This window comes from Chelonia mydas, chromosome 7, assembly GCF_015237465.2.
Source record: "Chelonia mydas isolate rCheMyd1 chromosome 7, rCheMyd1.pri.v2, whole genome shotgun sequence".
Lineage (NCBI taxonomy): Eukaryota > Metazoa > Chordata > Testudines > Cheloniidae > Chelonia > Chelonia mydas.
Window position 1 is genome coordinate 120,795,466 of NC_057853.1, and position 26,841 is coordinate 120,822,306.

At 43.4% G+C, this 26,841-nt stretch overlaps 1 protein-coding gene across 24 annotated transcripts in view; it reads left to right on the forward strand.

The window, feature by feature from the left end:
- Window positions 1–26,841, forward strand: part of BTRC (beta-transducin repeat containing E3 ubiquitin protein ligase) — a 171,612-nt gene that overhangs the window by 76,589 nt on the left and 68,182 nt on the right. For all 24 annotated transcript variants that reach the window (XM_043552402.1, XM_043552400.1, XM_043552404.1 and 21 more), the window contains one exon: window positions 10,977–11,066. In XM_043552402.1, the coding sequence (XP_043408337.1) occupies window positions 10,977–11,066 (90 nt within the window). The remainder of the gene's footprint in view (window positions 1–10,976; window positions 11,067–26,841) is intronic.

The following is a 26,841-nucleotide window of genomic DNA, read 5'->3' on the forward strand; positions in this document are numbered from 1 at the left end:
AAGAGGACACAGATTTGTAAACTGGCTATGTACGCCTGTGGTCAATTTTATAATATGTGTTCAGTACTTCAATACAACAGTAGTAGATACAGCATAGATAACTAGGCATCAATCCCTTCAATAATACTGTCGAAGGAAAAATAAGATTTTATTGAAAAAGTACTCTCCCCCCCCCCCCCCCCCCGTTCAGGGGAAAGGGATGCTTGTCTTATACCTCAAGATCCAGCCATACAGAGTGTTAATGATATATTCTGTGGTGTACATGATGCACAGTCCTGCTGTGAGAAGCCTGTGATCTAAAAGATAGAGATAATACAAGGTACAGTGGGATCCCCAGAAGGGATGTTAGATTACAATGTTGCATGCCCCCTCCTCCCGCTTTCCTATCTTTCTCGTTCCCTAACCTGCTGTCCTTACATAATGTTAGACTACGTATTTTCTATGAGGGAGAGCCACAGATCCTAGCAATTGATCTTCAGCCAGCTTGCAGCTTTGGGATCAGAGCCAGAACTGTCTGTTGTAGGCAGAGTTGTGGGGCCTCACCAGAGAGCCTCCTGGTTTAATTCTGCTTCTTCAGCTGAGGATGGGCTTTTCTAGGCCCTCCTACTGCTTCCGCAAGGTGCACAAGCATGCTGAGCAAGCCCAGAAAGAAGAGAGAGGAAAAGATTCACTCATCTGGCAAATGTCCTATCGTTAAATATGTTAACGGGGTCTTCTGCATAGTCTGTATCCTGCTGACTCATCAGAAAAGGGGAAGAAAACTGCAACCAAGCAATAATGATTGCAGAGCTTCCTACAAAGAATGTCACTCTCCTTGTGGTTCCTTGTCTTCTACATACAGCCAACGAATCACTGGATACAACAGCAGAACATGGAATAACAGCACTGTGGGGGGGGGATGAATGCAATGATGATTTCTCTGCCTGGGCGTATGCCAAGAAATCGGCATGATTCCAACTCAGACCAATCCAGCATGAAAGCAAGATTAGCTGTAAGCTTCTCCAGTTAGCACAGAACTGTCTTTCCTCCTTAAGACAAATGGGCCCTTGACTTTCTTGAGGAAGAATGGTTGTTAGAACTGATCAAGTGTCTCAAACACACATTGACGGTTCTTCTAGCCTCCAGCAACACCAACAGGAGCCAGCATAAGAGGAGCCATCAAATACCTTCTGTAGATAACGTCAGTAGAATAAGTCCCTCCATCAGAGAGAGGACTGGCTCTGACTCCATTGTTCTAGTTCCCAAAAGGATCAAGAAGGGATAAGGCTATTCGGAATCTAAAATTCCTGAAAAAATGCATCAGCAAACCAAAATTGCAAGTTGAGACATTGATATCTACCTAGAAGTCTGTCTCCAAAGGGGGCTTCTTATCGTCTCTGTCTCAAGGCAGTGTGTCCACATATACTAATATGATTATCCCATTGCAGAGCCCTTCACTTCACTTTTGGAAGCCAGTATTTCCAAACTTCTTCCTTACTTTTTGGCCTAGCGGCAGCTTTTGCACCTGTTAAAAAAGTGCTGTAACGCCCTAGATGTGTGTAGGACTCTGTCATCCTGCAAGTTTGGGGAATTGAAATTCTCTGATCTTTCTCCTCTGTTAGAGAAGGGCAAGAAACTGTCAGAGGTTTCCAAATCTAGGTGCAGCATGTCAGAGGCATGCACGGCCATATGTTTTATTTTGTCCTCCAGTATTAGGGCACACTGAATAAGGGCAATGATGGTTTGGTTTAGTGAGTGGAAACATCTTATGCCTTGCACAAGGAGAGAAGCAAAGTGGCCAGTTGGTCTTTCATCCCCCTTCATCTTCGCAAAACACTACAGATTGGGTCTGTAAATTAGCTAAAGCAATATTTAGCAAAAAGTGTGGCATACAGTAGTAGTACCCCAGTGAAAAGAAATTAACTCTGTCATTATTGTTTGTATATAGTTTTATTTTTTCTTTCCCTCCTTGGAGACACTGCTGATAAAATTCCGTTGTTGGGAACTGTGGACCTTCCTACATAGAAGACTAGGAAAAATTATCCAAGCTTGAGAATTTCATGTCTTCTGATAGGAATGTCCGCAAATCTAACCCCCTCAGGATGACTTAGTTTTAGATCATGGCTCAGATTCATTGGTCAGTTTCAGTGGCGGTGTAGTCTTTACGTGCCTGCAGTAGACAAGTTTAAGTGAGTTGCTCCATTGCTTTACACTTGACTGCTCTGATTTTTTGTTGTACCGAAGCACAGCCTTTGCTTTGAAAGGTATCTCAGGCTGGCGGGCTCTTTTGGGGCTGGGGGCCTTTGATGGTTAGATTCATAGACTCCAATTCCGAAAGAGACCCTTGTGATCACCTCATCTGACACAGGCCAGAGAACTTCCCCAAAGTAATTCCTAGAGGAGGTCTTTCAGAAAAATATCCAATCTTGATTTGTCAAAATTTGTCAGTGATAGAGAATCCACCATGACCCTTGGTAAATTGTTCCAATGCCTAACTACTCTCACTGTTAAAAATTTACCCCTTATTTCCAGTCTGAATTTATCTGGCTTCATCTTCCAGCCACTGGAACGTCTTAGACCTTTCTCTGCTAGATTGAAGAGCCCATTAGTAAATATTTGTTCCCCATCTAGGTACTTATAGACTGTGATCAAGTCACCCCTTTGTTAAAATAAATAGATTAAGCTCTCTGAGTATCTCAGGATAAGGCAGGTTTTCCAATCCTTTAATCATTCTCGTGGTTCTTCTCTGAACCCTCTCCAATTGATCAACTTCCTTCTTGAATTGTGGGCACCAGAACTCAGGACACTAATCCAGCATTGGTCTGACCAGGGCCAAATGTAGAGGCAAAAATAACCTCTCTGCTCCTACTCGAGATTCCCTTGTTTATGCAGCCCAGGATCTCATTAGCCCTTTTGGCCACAGCATGGCATTGGGAGCTCATGTTCTCTAACTATCCACCATGACACCCAAATCTTTTTCAGAGTCCTTGCTTCCCAGAATAGTCCCCTGCCCTATAAGCATGGCCTATATTCCTTGTTCCTAGACGTATATATTTACATTTAGCCATATTAAAACAAATATTGTTTGTGCCCAGTTTACCGAGCGATTCAGATCTCTTGGAATCCGGGACCTATCCTCTTCATTATTTAGCACTTCCTGAAATTCTGTGTCATGTACAAACTTTATCAAGGATGATTTTATGTTTTCTTCCAGGCCAGACAGAAAAATGTTAAAGATCTTGTTCTGCTTCCAGAGCTGTACGTAGGCTGAAGACCATTTGATTCAGTCCTGTGGACTTTCCTACTAGAAGAAATGACATTTTCCGGTTGACTGAAATGGACTTTGTGAGAAGTTAGGGAGTTGAATGAGTGTAGTTTGGACGCCTAACATACTGGGGCTGGGAGGGCTTTCCACCCATGGTGAGCACCATGGAAGAAGGTGTGGGGATTGGAACAGAGGAGAAAACAAAGTTGGGGATCGAAGCTATTATTGTTGGCAAGAACATGACCAAAAAAATGAGAGCTGTGCAGAGCTCTGAAGCAAGGATGTGAAGGTTCTATTCTTGACAGCTGTTTGATATGATCAAATAAAATTTTGAGATGTAAAGTGAAAGTCATGGTAGAAAAACAGCCCTCAGAAAAACAATGACAAGTGGCAAAAGTTTTTGGCAACTTTATTTACGCTAACAAACGAATTTGCACACTGCAAAGTTATAAATTAATTTTAATAGGCTGATCCAGATGGTCCATTTGGAAAATGGATAGCTTGAGCTGTTGAAAATTAAACTAAATTTATCTCTCTCATACTTCAAACTGAAGCAAGCGTGAGAAGAGTGCCCAATAAGTCCAGCGCATACAGATGGACCGGCAGGTCACACATGGGACTAATCTGATTCATTTTAAAAATAAATGCATGAGTTATTGAATCAGGTTCCTGTTTCAAGCCGTGTGCGTTTGTATGTGTGCGCGCGTGCAGCCTTTTCAAAAAGACTCACAAATGCTTCAGTGCCTTTTTAACCTGTGTGTTTCAATTTTAATTCAACCTCCTTGCCAAAAAACATAATTAGTTTTCGGGGCCTATCATTTAGTGTTAGACCCAAATGCTAGATTGATTAGGTCAGGCATTTGTTATTTTAAGGGCTACATCTCCATTCTTCATTTATGAAGAACATGAGCTCAATAGTCTTGGGGAGAGAACTGGCCTTTAGAAACTGTGAAGCTCTCTGGGGGCCCCTCAAGCCTTTTAGCTTCTGGGTGTTTTAAACAGAGCCATGAATGCAGATTTGTAAATTTATTGCAGTGCCATCTGGTTTTTTTGCAGGAACCGTATTATTGTTGGCTTGTATCTGTCTATTGTGGTGGTCACTCCCCGGGAGCTTGCCCTCATAGTCCTAAGGAAAGTGATGAATAGTGGGGGTCAACATGAGTAGGTCACAGGGCAGCTGTCCGGGGCTGCCCTGAACTTGATTACCCCACTGTTCTTTAAAAAAGACAGGCACAATGCAGGTTGTTTAAAAAACCTCCCCTCCCTCTCTTGAATGGAGTAATAATGAAGTGTCTTTTGCTGCCTTGATTCCTTCTGTGGGCGGGCTGCGTGCAGGGAAAGCTGTGTCAAAGGTGCCTTGTGGGGAAGTGCTGATGGCAGCGGGATTGCTGTCATGTATGTCGTGCTGCAAACCAGACTCCATCATCTTCCAGATGGAAGTCAAGGGAAAAAAAAAACCCTTGCCTGCCAGCCCACTCCCCAAGTCCCTCCGCAGTTTCAAAAACTGCCCCCTTTGGCTTCGCAGCATGGAATATTACTGCAGTTCGGTCTCATGGATTTGAGATGATTTTTTTTTGTAAATGGGTGAAGCACCCCCTGAAGCATATTGTAGGCACTATTCAGAAGGTAAAACAGGAATGGTCCCTGACCTGAAGAGCTTGAAGTCGAAGTGTAGACAAAGCACAACAAGGGAAGACAAACAAAAGAAGAGCAAGGGAATGGGAAGACAGGGGACAGCAACAATCGGACACCTTTCTTTTTAGTCTGTAGCTTTCCTTTTTGGGACTTCTCGCCAAATGAGTCTCTGATGTGCAATTCTTAGTCCCATGTCTCATCTACTTACTGACTGTTATAAAGGGAAGCATACAGGTGCTACTCACGATGCAGCTTCCTCTCTTAATCTAGATCAGTTATGCTGTAGTTCAAATTTTCGTTTTTCTAGAGAGTGGATGGGGCAGGGGGAGGAGTGATGTTCATTTTATAGTATCATATTGAACTTCTCTCTCACTATTGCGAATGTTCGCTAGGAAAAGGTCGTGGGGTGAAAAGCTTTGTCAGAGTAATAGAAATACTTCATAGTCTATAAAAACTGCTTTTTTTTCATCCTGTAACTGTTGCAAAACTAAAATGACTTCTTGCCTTTAATTCGGATTAAGCATTATAAAGTGTTAGTGAAGACCATGTTTGTGCTGAAGTCCAAGTTAAAATGAAAAGGTTGCCTTATGGCATCAAAGCCACTTGATTCTTCCAACATTAGTGCTAATAGGAGCTGTCAGCCTTGCTGCATTTCTGCATTCCTCTGTAATTGAGTAAATTGCAAGTGTTGTCTACTCCCCCTGCCCTTTGTGTTCGTGTCCACTTACCATCCGAAGAACGTGGGCAGTGATAAATAAAGCACTGAACAGGGCTCTCTCAGCTCTTTGAAAGCAGCATGTTGCCAGCCCCCTAGTTATATTTCTTTAAGTGTTTACGTTTTTCTGTATTCTCTCTCTTGTGTGGCTGGAACCCTGGGGATCCAAAGCCATGAGAGAGGCCAAGGAGCTAACAAAGTAGCTGTCCCCTTGTTAGCTTGTTCCTTTCTTCTTTAAAAAACAAGATGAAAACCATCTGGCTCAGGGCATTACATTTTCCTCCCCCATGCACCTCTATAGATGAAGAGTTTCACCTGCAGCGAGGGTTTACATTGATTAGGGAGGGAACCGTAATTCAAGCCTCCATCCACTTCAGTGATACTTTGCAGTCTTTAAAGGTGCTGACCCATTGAGTTAAACTGTCATGGGAGGATAAAAAAGGAGCTTCGTCCCAGGAGGTAACAGCTGCCAGGTTTTCAACACCTTGCGCGCTGCTGGAGAAATGTCACAAATTGTCAATGGAAAGAAAAATCACTTGGCTGCCATCTTCTCTTAATGATGAGCCTGATAAAATGAAGGATTTAAACCTTTTAAGATCAGCAAGGAGTTGTCAGAATAATCACTATATAAATCCAGAGGGATTTTGAACAATGGCACGGAAAAGCCTTACCCCGAGAGGCAGCAAACGAGCTATCCGAGTTAGAATAACCTGATGTGGTTGGGGTGGGCATGTGGTTATCTTTGCACAGTTGGACAAGAGGGAATGAAAGCAGCAGCGCAGAAGTCCAACATTAGTTTGTCTATATTAAAAAAAAAAAAAAAAAAGTCTGATTCATAACCCAGTGAACTGAGAGAAGATGTGCTGTATCTGTGCTCTTTTGAGGACAGTTTGTTTTCAAACAGCTACCAGATGGCTAAATAGCACGACATTTCTTTCTTTCTTTTTTTTTTTTTCCACAAGACATCCCGTTTTCCTTGCTCTTTTGTTTTTGTTTTTTGTTTAAATGCTTTTACTCCGTTGAATAGCCCTGTGGTGCTTGGACATTGTGACATACCCTTTTCTCCTACTTTGATAGATGAGGAAAACAGTGTAAGATTTAATGAAGATTCTGAGAACAGGCAGGGTGGGGTTTATTTATTTATTTGCTGTTTGTTATGGGTTAGTCATTTTAATTGTAGTGAGTAATTAGGAGGTACATGCAACCACAGGAGCTTTGTTATGGTAATTGCTCAAGAAAACCCATTCCCTGTCTACCATGTGTTGAGATACTTCTTCCCTCTAGTGGCAATATTAAGGACTCTGGCTTTGCAGTAGGCAAGGTGTAATTGCAATATGACAAACTATGCTTTAGGGACAGTCTTGCAAATGTTCTAGTTTTTTGTTTGGCTATCCTATGTTTTGTCTTATCACTTCCCACAGAGACCCCCTCCCCCAGCACAGTGGGCTTTTGATAGCAAAAATGTAGTCTTAAATGTTCTTTAAAAAAAAAAACACCTCCACAATGGATTCTGGGTAATGTTTTGCAGCTTGACTTAATTTTAGTCTTCTGTTTCTTTAATTACCTATTTATAAAAATGCATTTAAATTTGTAGACATTATTTAATACTTTCAGGAGCAGCACCTCATTTGAAATAAATAAATAAATTTGCGTTTATTTTAGATAGTCCATGTGAAAGACCTTAAGGATAATTAATGCAGGTCTCCGAAGACCCTGTAAGTGAGATGAAACTGATCTTTCCAAATCTTCTGGAGTGATTTGTTTACATAACTTCCCACTTCTGCTGAATCCTTCAGAGTCTAATAACCTTTTTTTTAACTGTTTGGCAATTTGTGCTTAGCTACAAAAGCCCTTGTTTGAAAAGAAGCAGTTTAATAATCTGCGCTCTGAAAATGATTTGGAGGAAGGCTATGGGTTTTGTCTTTTTGTTGTGTTTTTATTAGTGTTAGCTTTCTCTGATAAATCATGTAATTATTAACTAGTGAAAAAAATCTTATTGAACTTCTGGGTTGTAGTGTCTATTAAAAAGTGAAGTTTCATTCAGAGACTGGGGATTCTCTGGATAAATGGCCAAAGAAATGACTTTTCTACTGGTTGAGATCCTTATGAACACAATTCCACTTTGCGTTCAGTACTTCAGTCTGGCATTCCTTGCTCATCCAAAGCTCCATTGACATCTGCACTCCTTTACACTGGGGTCATGCTCTCTTTTTAAAAAGGCAGAAGTCTATCAGACCCAGTCATATAAGCATTAGAAAAATCTAATCTAAGATACTCATGGAGTGAGATTAGATATGTTTAGTGAACTATGGTCTAGCATCTGTGTGGCATTTTAAGCCCTTGGCTAAGAATGAATGCGGCTTTGTGGTTCCCGTTTTCTGCACCACATTCCTGCTCCTGACATGATTTGATGCTGCCATATATTTGTGGACTTTTTTTTTTTATTAGAGCTGTTTTGCTATAGGGCTGCTTAACGTTCTTCTTGAACGGCTTTTGCAAGGTTAAGGGAATGCAGCTTGGTAACAAGTTTGTGTCATTTTAAATATATACCTCCTAGTAAATAAGGAGGAGTCTGGCAATCAATCCCTTTTAGTGTGTTATATGTTTCACCTGACAACTAAACCCTCTATTGATTAGCCATTACTTTGTTAGATAATCCCATGTCAGTGAAGCCACTGTAAAAATTAAACTCTTTAAAATGTTTTACCCTAGCAGCAGTGTGAAAATTGAAAACTTGTTCAGAATTACAGCCGGCTTTCGCAAAGAGGGTAGCTTTCAGCAAACTGGTTTATGTTTGCATGCTTTATATGCAATATAAAAACATATTAAAGCACTCCAACGCAAAGCTCTATGCCTCTGGCATAGAACCAGGCTACCGTTTCCAAGTGTTCCCTATGCAAAGAACCCTCTTCTCATGACTCAAAGTGAGGGGAGACTGGAACAGGGTGGGTTCAAACTAGAAAAGATTCTTACTAGGGTCCAATTTTAAAGGTGACCTGAAAAGGTTTTTATCTTTCAAGACCTGGGTTCAGGGTTTTGTTTCTCCTGGAACAGTAGCTGATCGCCAAGGCACCTCAAACAGTGAAGGGAGCTGTAATACTAGAGTCCCTCAAATTCAGATGTCATAGAATCATAGAAGATTAGGGTTGGAAGAGACCTCAGGAGGTCATCTAGTCCAACCCTCTGCTCAAAGCAGGACCAACCCCAACTAAGTCATCCCAGCCAGGGCTTTGGCAAGCCGGGCCTTAAAAATCTCTAACGATGGAGATTCCACCGCCTCCCTAGGTAACCCATTCTTAGGTTATCATGTGTTTCAGTTGAAACATAGCGCTCTGAACTTGGGCATGAGTAAATAAGTGAAGGAAGAATGAATGTCATACGGTGTCATAAACTGTCAACATAAGTGCATGCATTGCTAGTGATTTAGTGTCTTAAACTCTTTGTATTGATTTAAAAGAATACATAGATCACTCTTAAAGTTTTAACCTGAGACCTTGTTGAACGTGCTGCTGGGCATGTATATACCTTCTCCAGTTTGCAGTATATTTATTCATTGCACAAGATGAATGCATTTCCACATCCTTAACAAAGAAGTTATATACCCCTTGAAGTTTCATTTTCTTTCTCATCTTTTGTGGAAAGGTGAGGAATTATATGGCTGTTTTATAATTTAGCACTTACATAGTGCTTTATGCTGTCAAAGTGCCGTGAAAACGGCCCTTTGAGGTACGTAGTACTATCCCTATTTTATAGATGAGGAAGCTGAGATTCAGAGAAATTGGATGACTTGTTGTCCAAGGCCACAGGGAGTCATTGGGACTAGAAACTTTTGAGTGTCCCTGTCCCTTGTGTGTGAATAAAAATAACGGGAGTTGTGCAAAGCTTTGGAATAAGTGTTCTTCATTTATACACTGCCTTGCTCACTAGTGGTTCTGTGTGGTTATGATACCCTTCTTACTGAGCCAGTTCTAGTTTTTAGATTCTGCTTCATGGACTCAAAATGGAATGTTGCTGATTTTGTATTCAAACGATCAGTTCTTTCCCATCCCTATAGTTATTAATGTGGTTATTGGGTAGAATATTATTCTAAGGCTGACTTCTGAAAAGTAGGCTCGTTCAGCAGGCTTGTATACTTTGCCTGGAAGAGAGATGATTGGACCAGGACTCAAGAGCTGGGCTCAAATCCTAGTTCTGCTACAGACTTCCTTTGCATCCTCGGCAAATTACTTAATCTCTCTCTTTCTTCGTTCCGATCTGTAAATGGGGAATAATGCTTTTTTTGTTGTCTATTTAGATTGGGCCAGGGACTGTCTTTTAATATGTACCTAGCACTTAATCTATGCAGTGCCTAGTAATACATTCTATCTTGTATTCCTATACATAATAATGGATTTGTAAATTTGGGGGGAAGTCAGAGTGGAGGAGATGTAAGTATAAAACACTGCAAATGCAAGATGCAACAGAAAATAGTGAAAAACCAGGTGGGTAAAAAAAATGCTCAGTTATGAATGATGAGGAAACAAAGCATCTCTCTTTTTTTCCTTCTCCCCTCTCTCAAGTTCTGGACTGAATTTAGTGAATGTTGATGCTTGTAAAATGAGGTTCAGATAACAGTGGCTGGAGCAATACATAGAGCAAGAAAGTGCTGTCCAAATTTCCTGATTACAGTTAGGTCAGTGCATCTAAATCATGATTTATAATGTTTTTATTCATTCTGATCTCTCTCCTGAGTAGGAAGTGCTAAACATGCCAAAGTGGTGGTTTTATGATGTGGGCAAATGTCTGCAAGGAATAGTTTGAGGCCATCAAATGCCTGTTTGCTTGTGACTTTGTCCCAGTTTGAATCTAGACATCCCACTCACTGCTGAAAGACCTAGTGCATTAGTCCACATAGCAGAGAGCCATTTGGAAGGATTTGTGTGTTTTGTTTTGTTTTTCAATTTCTCCTTCTTTTGGATCAAGTATCAGAAATTGCTGAATTCTATCCATACGCTAACCCCAGCCACTCTCAACAGATATTGGTGTTATGACTTGTGAGGAGACCGGGGTGAACCAGGCCATTCTGTATTCCTTTACTTTAAGCTTATACTTAAAAATAAAAATGTATCCAGGCAGGATGGGGGGGAGGGATGTTTTGTGTCACACACCCCCCCCACCCCCCCACCCCCCACACATACTGCATAGATTTATTTTATAGACTAGTTTGAGTGGGTTTCGAAACTTCATTTCACCCTGTTTTCCTCTTTTGTTCAGGAAAGACAAGTGATTCCGAAATGTAGTAGAATGGCTTCACAGAGTTGTTAAGAGTATCTTGCACCAAAAATCTGATGCCTTACAGCAAATTGTGTGCCTCCATTCAGAATTTTTTTAATCTTTCCACAGACCTACAACAGCTGTGCCAGACTGTGCTTAAACCAAGAAACAGTATGTCTAGCGAGCACTGCTATGAAGACTGAAAATTGTGTGGCCAAAGTAAGTAATGTTGTGGTTCTGTTATCTTTGTGTCAATTTTGTGAGCAGTACCTGTTTTTTTCAAAAACTAATTTTTAACATACTTTAAACAGAAAACAAGTAGTTTGCTCAGGCCTTCTGTCTTTCACAATTGTACCATAGGCTGACCTGGCAGTGTGCCGCATTCCTCAGACTGTGATAAATGGGAGTATGGGTCCCCAGCCACCCAGATCAACGGGCTGGATGTCCTGTAGAAGCAGTAACTGTTCCCATTGTGCCGTTGTCTCCAGTACCCTCTGCTGGTCAATACCCAGAGTTACATGAACATATGTGGATGGAGGCTCTTCGCAACATGGGGCCTTTTGTTGGTTGGTAAAGAGGAAATACAGAAAGAACATTGAAGGAAAACCCTTGTAATTAAAAGAACAAACCTAACACGATATTGGGAGGGAAGGGGAAAAGAGAGAATTGGAAGAAAAAGTGAATATGTTCATTTTCACATCGCTACATCAGATAAGATACTTTTGTAGGGCAATATAATAACTGGGATGGGGGAAATGTCAGTAACCACCCAGCTCTCGGTTTGCTTTTCCTAAAACTAAGTGTAACTAGCATAAAATAAGATGTATACATGCGGGATTGTCAGCGAGCAGAAAACATCCTAGCCATGACACTGTATGTATAAAAAGGGCTGCATAAAGGATCTGTTCAGCCTTGCATAAGCTCCATGTTTCCGCTGGAAAGAAGTTCGGTGGGCATGCAAGACAGATCAGAGCATGCAGCCACCTGTTACTGAAACCAGCTGGCATTTTGTTGCTCTTCTGTCACTATCAAGCGACCAGTAGAAATCTTGCTCCCTCTTCTGACTTATTCCTTGGATCTTCTTGAGATTCCCTTTTCTTGGATTTAATTTTGAATGGCTGTTAAATCTGCCCTGTCTGTTCAGGACCCACATTTCTGCTGGCCTTTGAAGGTGCTCCTGTCGCTCCATCTGTGAACTGTTCCATTGCACAAATGTTGGCTTCATGTTGCACACAAGTGACCCAAAGGGCAGCTTGCAGTGAACCAAAGGGCAGCTTGCAGTCACCCTCTGTTAGAGTGGTGCAGCCTTGTGCAAGCTACAGATCCCTGCTTGCCCCTCGCTGCCCAATGACCCTCTTTGATCAAGAGGTACAGTATTGCATTCTGCCACCTGCAGTCATGCCCGTTGTTACACAACAGGGGTCAGCAACCTTTCAGAAGTGCTGTGCCGAGTCTTCATTTATTCACTCTAATTTAAGATTTCGCGTGCCAGTAATACATTTTAACGTTTTTAGAAGGTCTCTTTCTGTAAGTCTATAGTATATAACTAAACTATTGTTGTATGTAAAGTAAGGTTTTTAAAATGTTTAAGAAGCTTCATTTAAAATTAAATTAAAATGCAGAGCCCCTGGACCGGTGGCCAGGACCTGGGCAGTGTGAGTGCCACTGAAAATCAGCTCGTGTGCCATAGGTTGCCTACCCCTGTTATACAAAATGGGTGAAACGCTCCTGACAAGATACCAAAGTACACGATTTGTAGCCCTCAGCAAAATGCCCTTGGTATTTAGCATTTTTCAGCCTGGGGTCATGATGCCGATCACAAGCATCCTACAAATGAGCCAGTGTACAACTACTACCAAGATAGTCTAAGGCTTCCATTCAGGGCCCACCTACCATGCAACAGCTCCTTTTGACCTGATCATATGGTTTTGAGGAGGGGGTGTGGTAGAGTTACAACTATTAACTTCATTTGAGCCCCTCTGAATTGAAATTGCCCCTTCAAAATGGTAGGGACAAAAATGAAATCACTCCTTACAAAAATATGTTTAGTGGGCTACTGACAAGCAACGAAGCGAGAGTGCCAGAGACTGCAAGACTCATTTTATGTTGTAGAGATGGAGCTGAATTCTGGCCTCAGACATGGAAAAGCACATGTTCTTAATACTGCATCTCCAGGATATATGTACCCTGGAGATGGAGTATTTATATATATTTTGCATTGGTTTTGCATTAGCTTAACAGGGGCTTCTTTGAGCACGTTTCCCTACTACGTAGGGATAATTGCCTTCCCTTAGTAGTGGTTTCTGTCACTGACAGATTACTGATGCTGTTGTTTTGTGGTTACAAAACAAAGTGAACTTGGCTTTCTCAGGACCGCTTATGCTCCAGGTGTAGCAAAGCACTTTATAAATTCCCTGTTATAAATTCCCTGACCAAAAAAACCAAAAAACTTCATTAATGCAGAGTTAAGGTAGTCTGGTGGTATCTTGCAGCTTTCCAGAATGTCAAGTTCAGTAAAACTCAAAACTATGGAAATTGGGTAATAATACAGAGATAAGGTACACACCAATGCAATCTTAACTCTGCCCTCCTGGAGCTGACAGAGGCCACTGGGAATGATCTGCGTGCAGTCTAGCTGCATTTTCTGTGTTAGGTGTAGTTGTTCTGAATGGAGGAGGCATTAGTTGAAGCAGATTGGCAGAGCTGCGATTGTGATATGAGGGGATCTGGTCTGAGACCCCATGTGTGATGAAAGGAAGGAGGCACTTGTGTACCTTGAAGGATCCAGTATCCATCATTGCATTGCTGTGTTGTGTAGGTTGTCAGTAGCAGGACATAGAGGTCTTCTAACCATAGGTATTGTCAGCAGTGAGGTGGGATATGAGAGCCGTGTGTTTAGTGATGGGAAAGTGAAAACGTAGTGTGTGTTGGAATCCTGTGTGTAAGGGCTAAAGGATTGTAAAAGGAGTGAAGAAGTTATAAAGTTTAACACATGCCGGTTTGTTTCTGGGGAGGAGACTCAGTGTTTGAGTGTAAACAAGTGTAGGTAGCTCTTGTTCTACGCAGCTCACCTAAAAACAAGTTTTGCTTGGCAAAGAGAAGGTGTTTGACTGTGCTACAGTTCTCATGTGCCCTGTTTCCTGCATGAGATGCACTATCTGCAAAGGCAGAATGGGAGTGTGTGTGCTATGGGTGTACTGTGTCATCACTCAGGGGGCAGAGTTAAGGCTGCATTGACGTGTACCTTAACTCAATATTTCTTTGTTTTCAGAGGTTTAAGTTTTGCTGAACTTGACACTCTGGAAGGGCACAAAATACCATCAGGCAGCCGTAGCTCTGGGTTAACAAAGGTTTTTCTCAATTAATTTGCTAGTTTTTTTAAGAGAAAGAGAAATGTATGTTAGAGTTAGTGGTCATTTAGGCAGTTATAGTTCTCATTTAGAGTTCCATTTGACACATACTGTAGCTAGGTAATAACAAAAAAAGCTAGCATTTACATAGCACTTTTCCCCATTTTAGAGGTGAGAAACTTAGGCACAGAAAGGTGAAGTGACTTGCCCAGGGCCACTCAGGAGGCCAGTGGCAGAGCCAATAATAATCCTGGTGGTTTCTCCCTTAGGCCCTATAGTTGCTATGGGATTCCTGAGTGCTCTTCCACACTCCTGTACATTTTGTTCAACTGGAATGGAGATAATGGTCATGTTTTGAAATATTTGCACTGTGTGGCGGTTAACAGGGCCAGAGAAAGAAATCTCCCACACGGTCTGTGTCACAGAATCTTGACTGTTTTATTACAGGGTTGCTACAGTAACTTTAGGCAGGCGAGAGAAGACAAGTGTCTCTCTCTCCTTTTCCGCCCTGCCCCACCATGTCCTGCAACATGTAGCAACCCCACCAACATTTGCAGCTCCTGCTCGCTTTCCTGTCCCATTAAGCCATTAGTTAGCACTGTAGAAGCCATGCTGAGCAGTTGTTCCTTGCTGTCTCCTGCCTGGTGCTGCTGCGTACACACATCACAGGCAGCAGCTTACTTGAGGGCTGTGCATTTCCTTGATTATGTCACCGAGTCCATGTTGCACATCAGGCCGGGCCCCTCACCCACACTACGCAACCCCAGCTGGGCTTCCTGCCCCTGCTTCAGCCAGGTTTCGTGGGCCATGCCTTAGCTCCACCCACTTCACCCCCTTCCAAACTGGTCCACTCACACTCTGGCCAGCCACCCCACTGACACACTCCACAAAGAGGTGATATGTACCTTAATGATTCATTTCCTGGTTTTCAGTTGTTTACATTTATATTACCTTCCCCCCCATCCCCCAGCTCACATGGAGAGGGGCTCAGACACTTCAAGAGGAGCAGGGTCCCCCAAATCCCAGCACACACAGAAGGGAAGATTCAGGACTGACAGGCTCCCACCTCTAAGCCCCCAACTTCCCCTGCCACCCTTCCCATTGTCCAGTCCCTCCTGTTTTCTCCCCACCTGTTTCCCCAATCCCCACCCCTTCCCCCTTACCTGAGGCCCCAACCACTTTTCCTTCCCCTACCACTTTATTGCATTTACCTCCCTCCCCATAATACCCCCAACCCTCACTGCAGACCCTACCCCTATTCTCACCTACTCTTCCACCCCTAATCACCCTGCCCCACCCAGTGAACATTCACATGTATAACATATTTTCTTTTGAGAATAGGTTGAGCACTTTCTGAATTAGTTATTCTACTCAGGTTACATTTCTTACAAAAACAAACCTTGACAGAGGCTTGTTTTTCCCAAACATTAACAGTTCATTCTCAGCTTTCTGCTCAGGGTGGGTTTCAGAGGTCAAAGTTGCTAGAATCTGCAAACATTATGAAATGCTGTGGTTTTTTTTTCTAGAAGTATCTCGGCAACCTCTTGGTCAGCTGGGTCCAAATTTGGGTCACTCACCCTACCCTCGTTCCCATGAGACACAAAAAATTTCAAGACAATCCAGGCATGTGGATTTTAGAGCACTTGGAAGAGTCACCCTTTAAACAGAAAAGTCTTCTCAAACTTAGTAGTAGAGCTGGCACTCAATAATATTGTATGAAATTAGTCATCTGCTGTATCCAGATCACCCACACCGGGTAATACTGAAAGGATAGGAGGCTCTGCGAGGTGTGATGGTCTCAACCCCATGCAGAAAAATAAAGCCTGAAACAAATCACTCTGAGGTGTGTACTGCTCTGTTCATGTCCGTGGGTGTTCCCCATCCTCCCTCCCCAGTGCTTGAGAAATCTGTGATGTGCATCAAGCATGCCCGTTCTTAGCTCCTCACTGCAGTCTCAGCAGTGTGTGGTGCATGCTTCCAGCTTGCCTGTTCTTGGCTTCCCCAGATGCTGACTCACATGCAGGGCTCAGGCCCCTTCAGAGGGAAGCGGCAGCCCCCCAGATCCTGGCTCACAAGGAGAAGGGCTTTGATCCCCTTTAGCATGACAGGGCTCCCCAAATCCCCTGATGCGGGGCAGGCAGGGGGCTCAGACACCCCCAGGGGGACAGGGCCCCATAGATCCCAGCTCATATGAAGAAGGGGGGGGAAGGGGGCATACTACCATATAGGGGCAGGGCCTACTCCCTGATCCCAGCACACACACATGGGAGAGCAGGGAAAGAGGCAATGCTCCTGTCTTGTAGCTCATATGTAGAGGCAAGGAGGGAGGATCAGACCATCCTAGAGGGACAGGTGGCCCCCACCAAATGCCAGCACACACCCGAAAGTGGAGAGAGGCACTCGAACTCCACAAGAGAGGAAGGCCCCCTCCAGATCCTGGCGCACACAGGAGGGGAGAATGTGGGGCTGATGGGCACCCTGCTCCTATTCTCCCCCAGTGCCCAGGCCATTCACATCCATGTCCCCCTTCCCAGTCTCCCAACCCCTCTCCCCTCCCCACCCCTTTCTCATTTAACCCCCACTCTTCCACCCCCCAAACCCCCTTCCCTTCTAGCTAGCATTCACATGCCTATTTCTTCCAAAAATAGTTTAATTACGTTCCCCCAAATTTAAAAAAGAAAAAAAATAAGGCCGACAGAATTTAGCATTATGCCTTCAGACCTTTTCCCGATTTCTGTCCTAAGTGAGACTTGACGTGCCACTGCCTGAGCTCCTTGAGCTATCCAGCTGCGGCGAGACGCTTCTAGATGCAGCCTATAGGCTCTATAGGCTCCTCTGTCTGCATGCTCAGTGTAAGCCATTCACTCGTGAGCATTAGCTATGTGCTTACAAGGAGAGCTGAACTCTGGCTAGCGGGTGGCATGCTCTCTTTGAGGGTAACTTTCGAGCAATTGAGACCCTGGTGTGATGATCTCAGTCCTGGTTTGATCCCTGTCCGTGAACAAAAATATTTTGGTAAAATCCAGGAAAACCATTGAGGTATTGGGGGGGGGACCATGTCTCAGGAACCCCTGGGTCAAATGACCCAGGTACACCAAATTTCAAGACAATATGAGTAACTGTGCAGATTTCAGAGCACTTTGAGTCAAGCTTTAAACGGAAAGCTGATCTAAACCTTAACTATAGTAGACGTGTTGGTCCACTATAATCCAGTTAGCGCTATACCAATAGTGTAGTAACTGCATGGCAAGGGTGCAACTGTTAAGTGCACTCAGGGTGAAGGACTTAAGTGGGACTTAAGGAGTTCATAGGCCATGTGCTAGCTCTCAGCACAGGAGTGGATTTCATCCTCCATGATTGATATGTCTCATAGCCTGGGGTGTTACAATGTGTTTTATTGAAAGGGGAATGTTGGCAAGGTTGAGTGGGGTTCCTGCATGTCAGCACTCTGTGCTTAAAGTCCCATAGGATTTTCAACTTCCGTTTAGCCATCCAGTGGTGAAAGACAGAAGGGATTAACATCTGATTCCGAGGACTGCACCTTTAACCGTGTGATTACCCTTTCTAGTACTGCACTGTAATGTCAGCACTGGGTAAGAATCAAGTCCTAGGCTCCACGTCAGCGTCATAATTCAGTCTCTCATAAGCTTTGTCATTCATTTTTTATCTTGCTTCTGCACTATTCAACCACTGCTGCTGAACTTGACATTGTTTGCTGGGTTTGCACTTGATGTTTATCTGATCGGTACAGTGGCTGATATGCAGTTTCATGTAAGATTGCAGGTAGAGTGACTTCCACATCCCAGAGAAGCTTTTGTTTGCCACTCTCCAGAAAAATCTGTCTCTAGCTGGTATCTTCTGTGCAGCCTTTCCGCTGTAATTGACCTAGTCAGTGCTCTCTTCCTAATTCAGAGAAAAACACAGGAATTTTTTTAAAAAGCTTTAGATCATTTTTTTTTTTCTTCTTTTTTTTTGATGTGAGGCACTGCAGCATGGGGATACCACCTCCAGGCTCACCCAGTGGGCTGTCTGGATCTATTTTAAGACCTGGGGTACTCAGTGTTCTGTATAGTGCAGAAGGTCTCAAACTTCATTGCACTGTGACCCCCTTCTGACATCAAAAATGACTACACGACCCCAGGAGGTGGAACCGAAGCCCGAGCCCGCCCAAGCCCTGCCGCCGTGGATGGGGAGCGGGGCAAAATCGAAGCCCAGGTCAGGGGGCTAAAGCTGAAGCCTAGGGGCTTCAGCCGCATGTGGGCGGCATATAACCTGAGTCCCGCCATCCAGGGCTGAAGCCAAAGCCTGAGCCCCACCACCCAGGGTGGTGGGGCTCTGGCTTCGACTTTGGCCCTGGGCCCCAGCCAGTCTAACACCAGCTCAGGCAATCCCATTAAAACGGGGTCGCGACCCACTTAGCGGTCCCCACCCACAGTTTGAGAACTGCTGGTATAGTGCTTTTCTCACTGTCTGTACTCAAATAATCCATAGGCTGATAAGGAGCAAGGATTGTTTTTGACAATGAAATGCTCTGAATCTTATCTTGCATATGGGAGTTCATTCTACTCTTCAAACAAACAAGCCCTGGTGATTTTACTGCTGCTGAGATTCTGCTCCTGTCCTCTGTCCTGCTTTTTTGCTATGAATTTGTTTTGAAACTCCACCATGTAGGAACTTGGCCATATTTGGATGCAATGAATTAAATAAAGAACAGACGTGGTCTTTTTTTAGACGCATTTGAAATTGAAGCACTACTAGTGGAGTAAATCACAGTTTACTGTAAGGCATTTTCAGTTTGTAGCTGTTACCTACAGTCCACTGTTTGTTACTTTGGTTCTCAGGAGTAACTCCCATTGATCTTCGCCATCTAATCCTCTTCCGTTGGGTACATTACACAAAGATGGTGTTGATTTAGATACATTTTTTGCAAAGGATATTTGTGTTAAAAATATATGTAACACTTGCTTAGAGTTTAGTCCCCACACAGGCCATAACATGATTGGGAAACAATTTCCCACCCCCAAACCTCTCACGCTGCTGCTACTGGTGTGCAGCTACACGTGGACAACCTCCCCAGGAGTTGCTGATATATGGTTAAATAAGGTAAAGACCTAGCATGAGCTGCAGCTCCAAAGACAAGGTGTTGATTTATAATGAGGTTTATTGAAAGTTGACCAAATGAGCATCTGTTCCTATTGTTCGTTCCATATTTTGTAAGCCAGCATCTCTGAGCCAGATAGCGATGTTGATGTGTGCTTCACCCTCTACTAGAGTGATGCATGTTAAAAATTCCCTGGCATCTGGTATGCCACCGTGTTTTCTGTAATGCATTTCGATGTGCAAATAAGGTTTCTCATCGCTGTTCAGCATCCTTTCTCACTTGCTTTCTGCTGCTGACCTTCACCTCTTATTCACTACCTTTGTCCATTTTATTCTCCCTCTGCCCCAGAGGTGATCTGGTTTAGTTTGGCTCTTCAGGCTTTTACCAACTGCTGGCTAACTCGGAAGGGTCCACAATCTCCCTGGCTGCACCTTTACTGTAGATGGCGCATTTCCCTTACTCAACAAGAAGGTCTTGTCTTTCTGCCTTCTCATAAACTGGATTGCACTAAACCCAGCTCTCAACCCTCAACCGCTTCCCTTCTAATTTGAAGGGTTCTTTTAATAAAGGGTTTACTTGTAAGTTGATACCACAAGGTCCCAATTCCACCATCAACCCATTTTTCTGTATTCATTTGGCAATTCCTGGGCTTTAAATGATTGGCAGCTAGTTCAGCCTCGTACATATGTGCTGTACCAAGTGTTCACTCTATTTCATATTCCATGGTACTTCTTCCTTCCTAGCTTTCTAGAACATTCTTTGCTACCCACATGGTATCACTCGTTCTTCTCAAGGTCCCTTTTCCAGCCCCATTCTGGCACAAAACAAGCTTGTATTTGCAGTCTGGGTTTGGCCTGCTTATGATGGGGAAAACTCCAGTTTAGACAGTGCAGTAGAAGGAATGTGCTTTCTTTCCACCTTCCTGATGTCCAGAGTTCTGCTGTGCTACAGTGATTGTGGGTTCTTGATTTCATATACAGCCTATTAGGTTGTAGTCAGTGGTTTTATCCCAAAGCATGTTATCTGTTCTGGGCATTGTCCTTACAGGCTGACGGTCATTATTTCTTTTAGAACCTGAGTGAGTATAGTGGTTGATCAAGGGACTAGGTGTGAGGATTCCTGCATTCTGTGTCCAGCTCTGCCATTGTTTCTCTGAAACCTGGGGCAAATCACTTCACCACAATGTCTCAGTTTACCCCTCTCTAAAATGGGACTAACTGCCTCATAGGAGTGATATGAGGTTTATTAATAAGATGCTTTTGAGATCCTTGGATGAAGACACCTACCTGTGCACAAAGTGGTATTTGCCAGCTCAGCCAGCCTGTTTTCTGCATACGGAGACCTAGTTATCTGTTCTGGCTCTGGAATAATACAAGGCCACTGGATGTTTTTATATGACAATTTTCTTTTGGGAAGGCTTAGTTTTAACTAGTTAGTTTCACCTCCTGTGTTCTGAAATGACCCAAGAGGTGAATAAACAAAAGAAGCGAGGAATGGGGATAGACTCGCAAACCGCCATCTTTTTCAGGCTCTGTGTACCACCACCTATTTAGAAACCTTAAGCAAATAAGCATTCTCCACTGCAATCTCCTAATGGTCAACTCTTAGGCCTGGTCTGCTCTAGAAAATTAGGACATTTAACTATGTCAGTCAGGGGTGTGAAAAATCCACACCTCGAGAAGTTGGAGTAACCACGGCGAAGTCTCTGGGCATTGCTACACTTGCAGATGTAGAGCGCTTTGAGTTAAACCAGCCTTCGTAGCGCGCAGTAGGGAAAGCGCTGCAGTCTGTCCACACTGACAGCTTCAAGCGCACTGGCGTGGCCACATCTGCGGCACTCGCAGTGGCATTGGGAGGGATGCATTGTGGGCAGCTATCCCAGCATGCAGGTGGCTGCAACGTGCTTTTCAAATGGCCTGGGAGTGGGGGGGGGTGGAGTGTTACAGGGAGTGTGTTGTGTGTATGTGGGGGGAGAGAGAGTGGGCTTTTTGGAGGGCTGAGAGCATGTCAGCATGCTGTCTTGTAAGTTCAGACAGCAGCAGACCCCCCTCCTCTCTCTCTCACACACAGCATTCCACAATAATGGTTGCTTTGTCTCGGAGGAGCTAAGCAGCTGGCTGTCAGAAATGGAGCTTTCAACGCAGCAGCCGTGTTAGTCTGTATCCGCAAAAAGAACAGGAGTACTTGTGGCACATTAGACTTTGTGTCTCTAAGGTGCCACAAGTACTCCTGTTCTTTTTGGAGCTTTCAACGGGCATTTCCACATTCCTACAGCCGATTCCAAACAATGACAAGAGCGGCCACTTGACTTAAGGGGATTATGGGAGGTTTCCGGAGGCTGATCAGAGCGCAGTAAAGCAACACCTCGTTCACGCTGGTGCCGCAGCAAACGTTATTCCACTCACCGAGGTGGAGTACCAGCAGCGCTATGGCCACGGAGTCAGAGCGCTCTGTGTGCCTTGCCACTGTGTACGGGTAGTGAGCTAGTGCGCCCGGGGCTCCTTTCTTGCGCTGTAACTCACAAGCATAGCCAAGCCCTCTGTGTAGACAGCACTAGGTCAACGGACGAATTCTCCCATCAGCATAGCTACCATCTCTTGGGAATGGATTATCTACGCCAATGGGAGAACGCCTTCCATCTGCATAAGTAGTGTCTACACTGAAGCACTACAGCAGTGCAACTGTGCCACTGTAATTTTTTAAGTGTCGATATGCCCTTAGGCCTGACCTACACTACAAGGTTAGGTCAACGTGAGCTGCCTTGTGTCGACCTAGCCGTGGAAGTGTCCTCACTTAAATTTGGCTCCCGCTGATGTAAGTGCCTCTCTACACCGATAGTAACACCACCTCCTCAAGTGGTACAGAGTCATGGTCAATGTAGTTAGGTTAACACAGTGTCAGTGTGGACACTGAGTTGCTTACGTCAACTGTTACTGGCTTTCAGGAGCCGTTCCACAATGCCCCACACTAACAATACAATCAATATAAGCGCTCCTGGTGAGAGCACGCAGTGCCAACCCAAGGAGCCAAGTGTGCACACGCCCGCGATTTAATCACGGCAGCGGCTGCGTGCCGACATAAGTTAGGTCAGCATCATTTTGTAGCGTAGACATGGCTTGAGGCACAGACGTTTTTCTTGCATTCCAAGTTGAGCTGCAGGTACTCTTTAAAATGGAACATTTAGGGTTCCATGCTGAATGCCCCAGATAATGGCATTCAGGGGCTTGATCTTGTATATTTGAAATTGCCCTTTTGTATTGTTTCTGATCCCTTTAAGTCACAGATGGATAACTCCTGTTCTTTGAGTCTGTCCAAGCATTCATTATACTTGAGACATCACAACAACCACCACAGAATTCTGCTTCACCGTTCAGGGAGGTCTTCTTTTTTTCCTTAAACAATGCAGTTTTGCAATATTGTTAAATCTTAAAATACATAAGAATCAGAGTAGAGAAGGTTGTTCCTGGATGAATTCAACTTGAATAATTACATTTTTTCCCTAATATTCTCTTAGCAGTTTGAATCAGAAATTGTATTCTTCAGCTTCTTAAATTTCTGTCCTAAACCCCTGTGTAGTGTTGGGTGCTCAGCCCTGACTGTGGCTGTATTTACGTGGTGATTAGTATTTCCTGTTTATAGTTTGGATACAAAGTGTTTTGGGATGAAAGATGATAAAATCGTCACGTGAAAGAATGAGGATAGGGTTAGGAGTTGGGAACTGAGTTAATTCCACCTCTGCCATTGACTTGTGTGATCCTGACCAGGTCACTTTCCCTCTCTGTGCTAGACTCCCCATCTGTAATGTGTATCAGAGTGGTAGCCGTGTTAGTCTGTATCAGCAAAAATAACGAGGAGTTCTTCTGGCAACCATGGGGATGACATGTGCTGCCTACTTTACAAGTATGTTGCTGAAGATTGATTAATGTTCAAACAGTGCTTTGAACACATAAAGAGCAACATAAAAATCTCAGTATTTTAGATCTTTGAATAGCAAAGAAATTCAGAGGTGCTTATAAAAGCTCTGATGTGATAGTGATCTTCCTTTCATGACCATGTGTCTGCCTGGGATTTTTACCTTAATTTGGAGTTTCCTACCTTTTGTGAGGTCAAGGCAAGTTTTTTCCTTCAGCTTCCCCCCAGTCTAATAATCTCTTTGCAAACGACTGACAGAAATGTGTGATATTCTCCCTCCCGCCACATACCCATTCTCCAGTTTTTGATAGACTTGTTTTATTTATTTCCAAAATTATATCCGCAGGAAACAAGCTGTTTAAATTCAGATTATGCTGAAGCAAAATGGTCCTAGTATGAGAAGCGACGTGCTGTTTTATGAGCGCAGAGTCCCTTTTCTCATAACTGATTGATAGTAAATATTTTCCTGAAGAATTATTGCCAGCTATGAACAGTGCAACTGTTTCACTTTTTTTGCCCTGCTACTTGCTGTACCAGCCATTGTCTGTAATTAAGATCTACAATTCACAATGCAGACGTTTGCACTTCCTCTGGGTCTGAGCTATTTATAAGGCATTTCAGCTGTTCAGAGTTTCTTTTGAGTGTTAAACTACATGTTAACAGGCTTCTTTAGTCTCCAGTGATGCAAACACTGTCAGGCAGTTTCCTCTTCCCCCTCTCCCCCCCCTCCCCCCGCCATTTTAGGTCAGCAAAGTTATATATCAAATAAGAGTTAGAAGTGCCTTTTTGAATAGTCTTTGAGAAACATTGAAGCAATATACTAATATAATACTTAGCACTCAAAAATCGTCTCTCAGCCAAGGATCTCTGAATGCCTTACAATTATGAATCTTCCTAAACTCTTCTGTGAGGGGGAACTAACTGTATATTTGGGGGGGAGGTTAATCTTGATATAATAAGTTCAGTCATCTCTTTGGGGATGGCTTACTGGTTTTAGCATCAAGTTTGAAACCTCTAGAACTAGAAGTTCAGAATGCATTACCATCAGCTCAGCCCATCTTTCCATTGCTCAGATGGAGAAAAACTGAGTGTTCTGTTATAAACTATTGAGTCTTCCTCATGAGGTCTTAGAAATTGAGCTTCTGTCTTCTCTGCCTGGGCACCAAAGATGCAATGGCAATTTTGTGAGAATAAGAATTTAACCCTGGTATCCTTGGCCATAATCTCTGTGTGCGCATATGGCTATGCAATATGATGTGCACTGGTAGTTTGAACCACTCCACCCCAGAAGTGACTGCATTAGACATGTAGTCACATTGAACTAGAGAGGGCTACTCACCTGAATAAGAGCTGCAATCTTGGGCCTGTAGTTTTAAAGTGCTTTGGGATCCTTCAGGATAGAAATGTAAAATATTATGAGTACATTACCGAGCATTTTAAACCCTAGGTGGCTGTAGAAGCAGACAATACATGTCAGTTCAGGGGACCCGAGAAGCAGTGCCATTTCTGAAGTTCACTACAGGGGCTGTGCCAAGACAGGGATTGCCACCACAGATGGCAGTCAGGGTCTGTGCCAAGATGGCAGCATTGACCAGACTTTTCTTACTATGTTACCCAATTTAAGGCTACAAAGTAAAACGTGTTTGGAAAACATGAGAACTCCTTATGAATGTTTTCAGCATGAACATGTGACTGACCTGCTCTGATTGTAACCCAGTGCAGGGACACCACTAGATACATTTGAATGAGGAGCTTCAGAAGCTAAAATTACTTCTGATTTTAATCTAAACAAAGGAGCTAATCTATTTGAGCCAGTCTTTGTAGACTGGTCTAGATTAGTGTGGAGGAGGCTCTAGTGTCTTCTTTGCTGGGAGAGGACAGGGAGGAGAAATAGTCTAAAGCAAATTCATCATCAAGCATGTACTGCAGCATTGCCCACTGATGCATGCCGGATCACCCGCACACCGAGATCACATGGCTCCTCCAAAAGTCAAACGATCAATTCGCCTCGTTTTGGCTCTGTACTTAATGCACAAACAGTGCGATCTGCAGGGCTGTAATTGCATTGTTAGGGCCAAGGAACAAGCCTGTGCCTTTTCAGCAGACAGCTGGCAGGGAAAGAGGCATGTTGTTAGGAAAGAGAGAGGCAAGGCAAATAAAATTACTGCTAACGCTCAGAGATCGGCAGGAGTCCTACTTGCCTAATCTTACCGGTGGGAGCAAGCGGCTGTTGTAATCCAATTATAGCAGCATAAGCAATTTGTTAGACACTCCGCATAATGTAACAATTTCCCAATAAACTCTGACTTGTAATAACGTCGGCAAGAGCCCACATAAATCTGCCCGAATGGTGGGGGCTGGAGTGTTCGGCTGGGGGCTTGTAATTTGTGCCATCAGCACGTTTTGCAGAGAGTAGTATGGTGCAGGCTTTCAGTGCAGGAATTTTAAGGAGAAAAGCATGGCACGCCCCTCCAAGAGAGATCCATTAGAAGGGGGCCAATTAAAAAAAAAAAAAAAAAAAAAAAAAAAGCCAAGCAAAGCAGGGACTTAGCTCGTAGAAAGGGGGAAAAATTAACCCAACAAGCTAAACTCTGTAGCAATTCTAAAGAGTTTTTAAATATATATTAAAAAACATTAATGAAAATTATCATGTAAATTACAGTAAGAGAAGTGAGGAGAAGCCAGATTTCCATCACTTTTGGAGGGGGAAATAATCCTTTTTTATATAAAATCTGCTTAATGATCGACAGGGGTCTCAGCACTGTGCAAGACACACAGGAATTCCGTTCCTTACCAGAGCAATTCATAATTGTCAGAGGCAAACAATTAAACCTTACCTGGTAGCCAGTTACCTTTTTGTCCCCTTTCTTGCGATTTCTAGCTCGCCTCATGTATACTGGCACAGCATCTTGGCAATAAGCCTGAGGGATAAAATGTAGGTCTAGAACTAGTCACTTTGAATTTACCCCAGTGGATCTAATTTAGATATTTATTTAAATGTAGAAATCAGTCGTCTGAGCTCTGCCCATCACTCCGAGGGCATAGTGAGAGTTGCAGGATAGCAAGCACCAGTTTGGAGTTTATATTTAGCAGGGTTTAAGCTATCATATACTTGTTAATCCCCCATTTAGCATTTCCCTATACTAAGATACAATAAGCAGCAGCCAGAACAATACGAATCCCCTGCAAGCGTGAAGGCACTCTATATATACAATCTAGACGTCAAATGTTCTGAACTTGAGACCCCTCGGTATAAAAATAATGCCTGACTTACCACCACTAAAATACTTCATTTATTCATTTGGCTGCAGAGTCCTTGGAGGCTCAGTGTGAAATAACATTTTCTGCACGGACTGACTCATTCCCAAATTGTAGCAGCACGATACTTTTCTGTAGGAAAAGTAGTTCCTGGCTACTTTTGAGACCATGTCTCTGTATCGTATCATCTGGAAATCCTGCTAGCAGACCCTATGTTTTGACTCTGTTGACCTTCATGGAACTGTTTAGGCTCCTCTGCTTCCTGAAAGCCAAATCTTTGACCTTGTGTACTGCCCATATAATCATGGACCCACCAGCCTTGCCTCTGTGCACCCCTTTGAACTGGTAAATAGGATTTAAGTTGTATTTGCGT